The 10,921-nt window shown below is 51.0% G+C and overlaps 1 protein-coding gene across 1 annotated transcript; it reads left to right on the plus strand.

Moving 5' to 3' along the window:
• The first annotated feature begins 6,758 nt into the window (after nt 1–6,758).
• Nucleotides 6,759–7,646, plus strand: FOXE3 (forkhead box E3). The gene has a single exon (XM_075003087.1). It carries the CDS (start codon nt 6,891–6,893, stop codon nt 7,614–7,616), a length of 726 nt encoding a protein of 241 aa, XP_074859188.1. The 5' UTR covers nt 6,759–6,890; the 3' UTR covers nt 7,617–7,646.
• The last annotated feature ends 3,275 nt before the right edge of the window (nt 7,647–10,921 follow it).

Genomic DNA, 10,921 nt, shown 5'->3' on the forward strand with positions numbered 1-10,921 from the left:
ACCAGCAATATATACAGCAAAAACAAAATGGATTAATTTAATCAGGTATCATAGCAATGAAGAAGCAGCAGTTTATCAGATTTTAATAACAGAAAATGGATCCCATCCGTGTATTTTCCAGATGCTCATGGCACACCTGTGAGTTGTTCCGCAGAAGGCTGGCGTTCTTTGAACATCTTTTAAGAAACACTGAGCTAATGTATTTCCTTGGGAGTAGTTGCTCGGGGTAGGGCAGACTGTATGCATTAGCTGTAGAAAGCCCACAGAGAGCCAGCAGATTGGGAGAAGTAATCAGGACCATGGCTCTGAGAGGGAACAAAGAGAAAACTCCTTGAGACCCAGGACTGATTGGAGGGGCCGGCTTGGAACCTGGGAGCAAGGAAAGCACCTGGCACGGATTGCATCCAGCGCATTCAGGGAGATGGTACTTTGTGTCCATTCTCTGTAAATCAAAAGGTTTGCACCAACAATATTCAAGACTGTATCACCAATTTCTTCTCCTGTGGAAACAACCTCTCCAGTCCCCAAATACAGGTTCTTCTCAGTGGGAGTGGCAACAGTGCAGTGTTCCTTAGAGAGAGTCATTGCTGAAGGACTGCTGATGATGTCCTGCAGTATAGGTACTTTGAAACACACTCTGCAGCACATGACTGGCTCTTTTGAAGTGACTAGGGATAAGTGAGCTATAAACATCCTCTAGGGGCTGGTTCAAGTAGGATAAAGACACCCAAGTCTTTGAACACCCTGCCAAACCCCTCAGGCGTGCCTAATTAAGTTGGACATCACTGTGTTTTAGCTTGAAGAGAGAGGCTGTTCACAGTGGTAACAGATGGCAGAACATGGAACAATGGTCTCAAGTTGCGGTTGGGAAGGTCCAGGTTGATTATTAGGAAAAACTTTTTCACTAGGAGGGTGGTGAAGCATTGGAATGGTCTAGCCAGGGAACTAGTGGAGTCTCCATCCCTGGAGGTGTTTAAGTCTCACCTCGACAAAGCCCTGGCTGGGCTGATCTGATGAGTTTGGTCCTGCCTAGGGCAGGGGGCTGGACTTGATGGCTTTTTTAGGTCTCTTCCAGCTCTATTATTCTATGATTCTATGACATAAGGAGATTGTGACCTTTAAAAATATTCTGTTTGGGGTGGGAATGGGGGGAGATAACCAAATTCCCAAGATCCTCAGGAAATGCCTGGGTTGGTTTCAAGTGCAACCCTGAGGCAGAGAGACCATATCAAATTGGATGAGTATGAGACAAATGTTGTGAGTCATGTATGTCCAGACTGTGGTGGCCAAGTTCACCTTGAATCATGGGTCTTGCTTTCCTGGGTTGCAGGGATGTGATTAACCCAGGCCTGTCTGGGGTACATGTGCATTGTCAGCTACTTTGCCTATGATGCCGGTAATTGAAGTAGGAGTGTTTTAGCTAGCTCTGTTCATTGCTGACCCCATCACCATGGCAGTGCCAGTGCCTTCTGAGACCTAATTTAGATCCCAGAGACTTTGGTTTTCCATAGTGCTGTGCAATGTATTAACAGATAGTTTGCACCAGATTTTGTTCCCAGCTGTCACCCACCTTTCACCGCCAATGCATCAGTTTGGAGGAGGCGTGCAGGCCTCAGAAGGGCAAGCAGTGGGCTATCGCATCAGGAATATGCTCTTCCTCAGCAGTGTGCACCCTGTGGGTGGAAGGCGATTCCTTGTCATTCATCAGTGCGCTAGCCTGTGCCGAGAACTCTTGGTTGTGGCTCCGTGTTCGATCCTGGACTGTTAAGCGCATCAATGTGTTTGAATAGAAGGGACACTGCACCTTCCCCATTGAGGCCGTGCCTCAGTTCTCTTGTCTGTATTCAACAGTGTCCACATGCACACACGTGATGGTCCAGCTAGCACCTCTTTTCCAGAGGTCAGAGTCATTGGTAATGAATACCAAAGTGCTCACCCTTTGGCCATCTATTTGGGCACCTTATGTCCTTCCTGGCCTATTCCTCCAGGACTCACCCTCACCTTCAGATCAGAGCTTCACAGTCTCTCTCAAACAAGGCTCCTCGCTAATCCTGTGCCTGCCCCAGCTCCCTGGCACAGGGAGCTCCACTCATCCCATGCCAGAGCCTTCCTCACTGCATCTCTCCAGGAAGCTGTCCTTCCGCCAGTCTCTGGGGAGAGCCTGATCCCAGCTCTTGTCTGGTCACTGCCCTCTCCAGTCTCAACCAATGGCATCCCCCTTTTCATAACAGGTGTCATACACAGCCTCCAGTCACCTGATGCAACTCATGAGACCCTTCCATACAGATGCTGTCTCCAACCATGGACATCAGCTGGGAGGCCCTTGAGTCCCCTGATTCAGGGGAAATCCAGCCACCCAGGCATCCTTAAATACAGCTCTCCCACTGACAGTCTGATAATGCCAAATACTTCCCTGAGCCACCACAATTGCCTTAGAATCCCTGGCAGGTTTAACGCAGAGATCAAGAGTAGAATATACACCACAGTCGTCATGGGGGAAACTTGGGACCACTGTTCCCTGTAAGCTGAGTGTTTTGACAATCACCCAGGAGAGATTCAAATGCCACCCAGAACCCACTGCTGGCAGCGTGTCTACTGGTGGTGCACATCCTCACTGCCTTGGTGCACAAAACAAAATTTGTTCTGCACTGGGGTGGAAAAAATTAGAAGGCACATTGCTGGGGACTTCAATGGCACATAACCCAGAGGGACAAACTCTACCTAGGATAACCATTGGGTATAGTCTGCCTTTTAACTCATAGACTTAAAAGGGTGCCCAGGCTCCATCCTGTCTGTACAGTCCAGGAGAAAATCTCCCCGAACGTGAATATTGCTGCTCTCACTGTGGCTGTCCCGGTGCACCAAATTAAAAGCAAAACACAAACCCCAGAGCCATGTCAAGACCCTTCATTTTCATGGAAGGCCCATGAGCAGCGTGGGCTCCTTGGCCATGGGGAGGGAGCTAATTAAAGAGGTCCAGGTAGGTAGGTGGATTAGGAAGCCTTTGTTTCAGGATCCGATAGCAGTCTGGCGAAAGCCTAGAAGTATGGCTGCAGGCTGATTGGATTTAGGATGTGAGACAGGGAAGGAAATTCTCTATGACAGAGGGACACCCAAAGCCTAGAGGGCAGACACAGGCCCTCTTGTTAAAGGTGAGCTCTATTGCTCCTGGCAGGAGCATTACACAGAGAGACAAGACAAGTGGAAAAGCAAGATGACAGTGGGAGCAGGATCTTAGCTGCCAGCCCTGAAAGCATGAGCCCTAGCAGAAGAGGGCAGCAGCAACAGACTAGCCACGTAGAGCCAGATTCCCAAGGGCTCAGAACACACAACTCAAGTCATGTTTTCAAAAGACATCAGCACCTATTGAGAGACCTAAATCAGGGCTAAATTCCCCACTGTCTTCAACTCCCACAGTGACCGACTTTCAAACATATTCCAACTCCAGCACGTTGCCAGTGTGCTGAGCTGTTCTGGAAACCTGGCTGTTACTGAGGTGCCTACCTGGAAACCAAATCACATCCAATTCGCGCATGTCCAAGTAATTCACATGAATTGCTCTAGAAGATATTTGCCACGCGTCGTACCTCCCTCATCCAGCACCCTTGGGACCTGAGTGGTCCCAAACGAGGGGATTTGCTAGACGAGGAGAGGTCAGGTCCCCAGGCAGCCCAGAAGCGGGGTCCCCACTCTTGCAGGGTCCCCCCTCAGGATTGCAGGGCTCCCTCATTTCAGTGGGGCTCTCAACAATGGGATGCTCAGCTAGATGAACATTTGGTCTGACAGGATGTGGCCATTCTTTCCTATGTTCTTATCAGTCTATGTCTACATTTACTGGGACATTGGACCATTCAGGGTTGATCTTCTGGAGTTTGATTTCACACATCTGGTAAAGGCACGTGAAATTGATCTCCCTGAGGTTGGCAGTCAATCCCCTGTACTCCTGCTCTTGGGATATGTCTATACTGACTGCCGGTTTGACATGCCGCGATTGATTTGCCAGAGTGTGATTTTGCCACATCAGTGAAGACATGGCAAAAAATGGATCTCTCTGGGCTCAGCCATTGACCCTGGTACTTCAGGCTGCCGCATGGAGTAAGGGACATTGGAGCAAGCCCAAAGAACCCTGATCTACACTGGGAAACCAAGTCTATCCTGATACATCGATTCTAGCTACACCAATGGCACAACTAGAATTGTGTATGTGGGATCAACTTCATGCCCTAGTGTAGACGAGGCTTTTGAGGGGTAAGGAGGTGGATGGGAGAAACGCTCCCTGCCAACCTCCCACAGCGAGGACAGTCCTTACAGTCGACTGCAGATACGTAGATCCAAGCGATGCAATTGCTGTGGCTAGAACTGCGTCTCTGCCGTTGACTGTGAGGTCCACTTCAAACCAGGCTTAAGTCAGCAAGTCTCCCAGCCAGCCTTCAAGTCTGCATCATTGCTGCACCCCACTACCTGCAAGCTCCATTGCTCTTGCCCACTCTGCCTGTGCAAGACAGAAGGTTTGGGAGGGAAATGGGTGGTTGACCATCTGCTGGTTGCACTCATGAGCACCCCCACCCTCAGCCCCAGCGCCTTGCCTAGGGGACCCTTCTTCCCACCCTCGCTCAGCCCATTGGGTGAATGTTAGGCCTGCTCTGCGCTAGGGAACAAAGTCGATCCCAGACACACAATTTTTCCCTACCTTATTAGCGTAGCTGGAATCGACGTACCGGAATCGACTTTCTTGTCTAGCAAAGACCAGGGCCCTTCGGGCTCGTGCCAACGTCCCGTGCTCTAGGCGATCGGGTGGAGCACCTGGGTTGGCGGCCACGCTCAGAGAGATCGATTCTGCCGCATCTTCACGCGCCTGGCCAAAATCAAACTCCGAAAGATCGATCGCGGCGCGTGGAACACCGCGTAAGAATAGACATAACGCGAGCTCCTGCGTGGCCGTCTACTCGCAAGCTTATACGCGCTCGAAGCCTTGGCATCGTCCGCTCCGCGGATTGGTTGAGTTCCAGTTCTACCTGCCATGGCCATTGTTGATATAAAATCAGGAACTATATCTTAATTTAAAGGACCTTTATCGAGTGTATTATATGCATAACGTGCAAATATTTACATCCAAGGTTTGTAAACGTTTTCTTTAAATGCAATAGATGCACTTTGAAGGCATATTCCCGTCTAGTTAAACTCACAAGAAGAGGCACTGTTTGCTGCGCATTAGAAACGTTAAGAAATTGAAAATTAACATAGATGCGTCTCTTAACACACATTCATTCATGTACGCAGAATTCCCACGATCGGCATCATGACAGTCTACACCGTCTGGCGAAGCTCATTCAGCCACTGCGGACAGCAGAGAGTCGGGAATCGGGTCCCCAGTATTAAAATAAACGAAGACTTTTTTAGGATCACCATGGAGTTATTTACCTCTTCGTGCAATCGCAATTCCCCCCCGCCTTGGAGCAATCCCTGGCAATTAATGCAATTGAAGGAGACTTGGAATCACTTCTTTATATACATTTATATTATATATATATATATATATATATAAAACGCGTTAATTCTGCTCCCCCCCTGCTTCAGCAATATGAGGGACATTAAGCCGCTGAACGAGAAAGTCCTGCTTGAACACCGTGCGATCCGCTCCATCCCCTGTTGGGGCTCACACGCTTGCCCCTGCAGCCCATGTGAGTAAACCGGGCGAGGTGGCACAAAATAAATAACAAATATTGGAGCACGGGGCTTTTTTGCTTTTAATTCGTTTGATCTTTACCCCTTCCCCCGTGCCCCTTACATTGCCTCGTACAGTAAATCCCACAAATACGCAGCAACGTTTGTATAATCCAAGAGAAAAAGCTTATCCCGTTGTTAGAAGCGTTACATTCTCTTTACAGTTGTGCGGTAAAATCCAATGTGGTTTTACCGAACTGTTTTGCTGCTGGGGAAAAAAAAGAAAAGAAAACTACCAAATCAAAATGAACGAGTAATGCAGATTTCTACCGAAAAGGACTAGCTGGCTCAGTTCAGCGCCGCCAAGGAAAAATCAGCAGTTGGGGAGATGGAGCTAAACAAGGAACCAGTTCGCACTGTCCTGGGATGTCTCTGGTCATTTACAGTCAAGCGTTTGTGCGGCAATTTGCAAAGGATCCCGCTGCTGGTTTGCCGGGAGCCGCTTCTGCGGGTTACTCAAGTCCCCGCTCCCGCGGACGGGTTTTAGAAACTAACCCTAACGAATGTGCCAGCGGGACGGCTCAGGAAAGCTTCTTACAGCCGATCCCAACACCTCTTCCGCGACGCCAGCCTATTCCTGCGATCAACAAGAGCTACCGCCTCTTCCCTCGGCCGAGGCAGGGTTTTCCCCCCATCTGCCACCTAGGACGAGCTAATATTGGAAGCCACGGAAACGATTCCACTTTACCGCGGCCTTTCTGCGTGGGAAAGGGCAGGACATTGGTCGGCATCTTCCACTGTGCGGTGTCAGACGAAGCAAAAAGGGGGGAATTTTAACCACGGCCCCGCACGGCCCGTCCCCAGCATCCGTGCTGGCTGCAGGGAGAGACTCCAGGAGAACCACCCGCCTCCTCTATCTGGTTTAGTTCCCTGCTCCCAGGACATCCCCGGGCCACCAGCCGAGCGGGCGTGGGGCGTAAAGGACACAGCGAGCCGCAGAGCGCCGGGCTGGAACCCGGCTGGTCCTGGGGGCCAACGCCGGCCCCCCCCCCCCCCCCTCTCCGGCCGGGGGCTGCCACGAGCGCCCCCGCCCCGCCGCGCACCTGGGGCAGCTCCGCCACGCCCCGGGCGGAGGGAGGCGCAGGTGGGTGGGCGGCGCCCGGCGGGGATATAAAGCGGGCGGGCAGCGCCCCGCGGGAGCTACCCCCGCTCGGCCCGGCTCCCCCATGAACCCGGCCGGCTTCTCCTACTTCCTAGGCCCGTGCCCGCCGGCCGCCAGCTCCCCGGGGCCGCCGCCCGCGCCGGTGGAGCCCGAGGCGGAGGCGGAGCCCGGCCCGTCGAGCAGCAGCGGCGGCGGCGGGCGGCGGCGCAAGCGGCCGGTGCAGCGGGGCAAGCCGCCCTACAGCTACATCGCGCTGATCGCCATGGCGCTGGCGCAGGCCTCCGAGCGGCGCCTGACGCTGGGCGGCATCTACCGCTTCATCGCCGAGCGCTTCCCCTTCTACCGCGACAACGCCAAGAAGTGGCAGAACAGCATCCGCCACAACCTGACGCTCAACGACTGCTTCGTCAAGATCCCCCGCGAGCCGGGCCGCCCGGGCAAGGGCAACTACTGGGCGCTGGACCCGGCCGCCGAGGGCATGTTCGACAACGGCAGCTTCCTCCGCCGCAGGAAGCGCTTCAAGCGCGCCGACCTCGCCCCGTACCCGCCGCCGCCGCCGCCGGCCGCCGCCTACAGCCCGCCCGCTGGCGCCCCCTACCCGCCCGCCTTCAGCATCGACCGCCTCATCAGCGGCGCCGAGCCCGCCTGCTTCCCGCCGCAGCCCTACGCCGCCGCGCCGCCCTACGCCCCCTACGGCGTCGCCGAGCTGCCGCCCGAGCCGCTGCTGCCGCAGCTCGGACCCTTCGCCCCCGCGCCCGCCTTCGCCGGCGGCCTGGAGCGCTACCTGTGAGGGCGCCGCGGGGGAGAGACTCTGCCGGCCTGTCCCCTGCCCTCCCCTCCCCCCCCCGGTCATGCGAACTGTCGCTAATTAGTGTTAATTAACCGCTCGTGGGGCCGCGCGTGCAGCCCCGGGCGTGGGGCGTGGCACGGGGTTAAGCCACCCGCCCGCTGGGTGGGGGTCGCTGCCCTGTGGGGTGGCACCGAGGCTGCTTGCCCGGAGAGCGTCTCCTCTGCAGCCTTTGCTGAGCCCCAGCTGGGGGTAGCAGCTCCCCCATGGCGCTCCAGAGGTCCCAGGTCCCGCCTGGCGAGGGGTTCCATGGGCCTTGTGTTGCCTCTTGTGTGCATTCGTGGCAGGCGGCACACTGTAGTGGGCCCTGTTGTACTGAACTGGGCCGGCCGGGTTTTAGTCCCAAGTGCAGAGGCTGGTGCATGAAGCTCCAGAGGTCCCAGGTTCCACCTGGGGCGGGGGGGTTACATATGCCTCGTGCTGCCTGCTGGGTGCATTTGTGGCATGCGGCACATTGTAGTGCACTGTGTTGTAGTGAACGGGGTCAGCCTCGTGCAGTGCACCAGGCTGGAATGCACCTTGTGACGCACACGCAGCACACTAGAGTACAATACGCAGTGCCCTATAATGAGCCACGCACAAGTCATGGCCTGTGCTTGTATGTTACATTGAAGTGCCTTGTGTCTGAATTATGATTGATGGGGATATTGCATTGTGTGAGGCGCTGTTACTCTGTAGATTTGTAAATATCTCAGGATGTGCCATTTTTTATCCCCTCTCTCTTTGTGTTCATGATCTGTAACCAGACAGATAGCAGAGCCACTAGTTATGGCAATTTTTATTACTGTCTACATTATTATGTTAGACTTCTTCCCATGGGAAGAAAAAACTATCACTAGTTTTTATAAAAACCTTTTTGGTAGAAAGGATTTTTAAAAATAAATCTTTCCATTCAATGCATTTAACACTGTTCTGTTTAGAAATGGCTTTGATGGGGATTTAAAAATAAAACTTATTTTTTCAAAAAGTTGAAGAAAAGTCAGCTCATCCAACTGCAGTTCATAATCCTGTTTTAAGTACACCAAATGCATTGGGCTTTTTTTAACTGGCACTTTCAGATCTAGACTCTTACTATTTCAAATTTGGTGCCTGTTTTAAACTCTGGTAGTAAATAGACGCTGAGCGGCTTCCCAAAGGATATGGCATATTCTCCAGTCCCTGGAATATTGAAATAGCAAGTGGATTCCTTTGTCAGGTATGCTCTGTTCAGCCACAGTTTACTGGGATGTATGTAACAGAATAATTCTCTGGGCTGCAGGAGTCCTTGCAGGTGAAATTGTATGGCTTGTGTCGTACAGGATAGACTCACTAGACAATGCAATTGTCCCTTTTGACCTTAAGTATTGAATCTGCACATTGGCTGGTTATTTGCCCAATACAGGGTGGTACCCAGCCAGTGATTTTTTTGGAGGCAATATCCCTGCTGATAAGCCATCTTTTATTTGCCCTAAATTTCCTACAGAGAAATGAGTAAAAGGAGACTTTTCTCCTTCTTGTAAAGGACAGGATTTATCTTCACCCTGACTTACTGGAGCATTTGTACCACAGCTGATTCCATGAGTTTGCATTGTGGGATAGGACTCAACTCATTTGAATCCCCATGTTAAGGGAGTTGGAGGCTCAAATTGCAATCGGCTTCCACTGGACATTTACATTGAAGTCCTGGGGCACCATATAGAATAACAATTTATTGGAGCATAAACTTTCCTGTGCAAAGACCCACTTCATCAAATGCATCTTGGCATAAGCTTTCCTGGTCAAAGACCCGTTTCATCAGCTGCATCTGCCGCAAATTATCTGTTAGTCTATAAGGTGCAACAGGACTTCTTGTTGTTTTTGAGTTTAGACTAATAGGGATACCCCCCGATACTTATCACCAATGGAAATTTGAACCCCTAATTCCCTTTGAAAATCCTGTATCTTGTGCTCCATTTGTACAGTTATCCAGGCAAGTATGTGTTTGCCCCAGTGACTTAATAAATGGTCATCTCTGAGGGGCTGTCTTCTGGTGTGTTCAGTTAGTGTCTCCTATGTGCCACTTAGAAATTGACATTCATGCAAACCAGCTCACCTTCAGATTGGTGCACCTGTTGATTTAAGAACCAGCCCTAAAGTGTTAGGTGACTTTTGCTGGACTGTTTAGGCCATCCTCTCAGATTGTTCTATCATCACATCTCCCTCCTCAGATTTATCATGTCAGATGCTAAAGGTTTTATGTTGCTCTCATCATTATAGTCTCTGTCTTCTGCATAAAATCAACTGGTGGTAGCCAAATCTAGAGGAGTTGGTGGAACTACTTTCTAATGCTTGATCATACTTTCTTTTTTTCTAAATTCTTTGAGCGAGTTAAAAACAAAACCTGGAAAGCTATTTAGATTATTTATAAAACAAATCCATAAAGCTAACAGACATTTTGTACCCAACAGAAGTTTGCAAAGTTTCACGTGGACACTATATCTCCTTATAGCTCCATGGTTTATTTTTCTGTTTTTAAAATATTTTTAATGGGATAAGAGGTAAAATGATCTTTCAGACAAAAAACAATTTTGCAGGACTCTTGTAAATATGGCACCGTGGGGCCTGATCCTGCAATCTGGAAATGCAAAATTGTCTGTGGAAGATGTGCCTTAGTAGGGAGTGTGAGATCAGAACCACAAGCTTCCTACAAGAAAAGAAAAGCTTTTATAATTTCTTTAGCAATTATAAAGCCCACTGTCCTCCATGGAACTGAATGGGACTTGAGCAGGAGCAGGGCTCCTGCAGTCGTGGAAGTAAAAAGTGAGTTTGCATGGCAGCTGGAAGCATGTTTTTGAAGGGTTAGATAAGCAGGACCTGGACTCAACAAGGGGCTGTGGGGAGAGATGGGGGTGAGGTACAGCTGTCTGGGTGCAATTTAATGAAACTGGACCAATATGTCTGTTAAGCTAGTGGTGCTATCAGCATCAAGGGTTAATCTGGGAGACTTCTGCTAATGGCAAATGCTGCTCTAGGGTGGGAAGTGATGGGGACAGAGGCGGGTGATAAGTCGATTCATTTCCAGTCACCCAGAAGCAGCAGGAAGGAAGCTTGCAGGGGTCTGGAGCTAGGGAAAGCTTCTGAAAGGGCTATTCAAGTTCTTGGCAGCTTTGGATTTCAGTTCAAGTGCCTTTGGAGCCAGCTGGGCTCAGTTGAGCCCCTGTCAGACACTATCGCTCACTCCTATCTTTCAGCTGTCTCCTTCCTTGTCCCCTTGAAGTTGCACTGGGGGG

The sequence above is a fragment of the Carettochelys insculpta genome, chromosome 9 (assembly GCF_033958435.1).
Source record: "Carettochelys insculpta isolate YL-2023 chromosome 9, ASM3395843v1, whole genome shotgun sequence".
Taxonomy (NCBI): Eukaryota; Metazoa; Chordata; order Testudines; family Carettochelyidae; genus Carettochelys; species Carettochelys insculpta.

Bases quoted from the DNA above. Each gene is read 5' to 3' on its own strand.
- FOXE3 (XM_075003087.1), top strand. From the start codon at position 6,891: ATGAACCCGGCCGGCTTCTCCTACTTCCTAGGCCCGTGCCCGCCGGCC.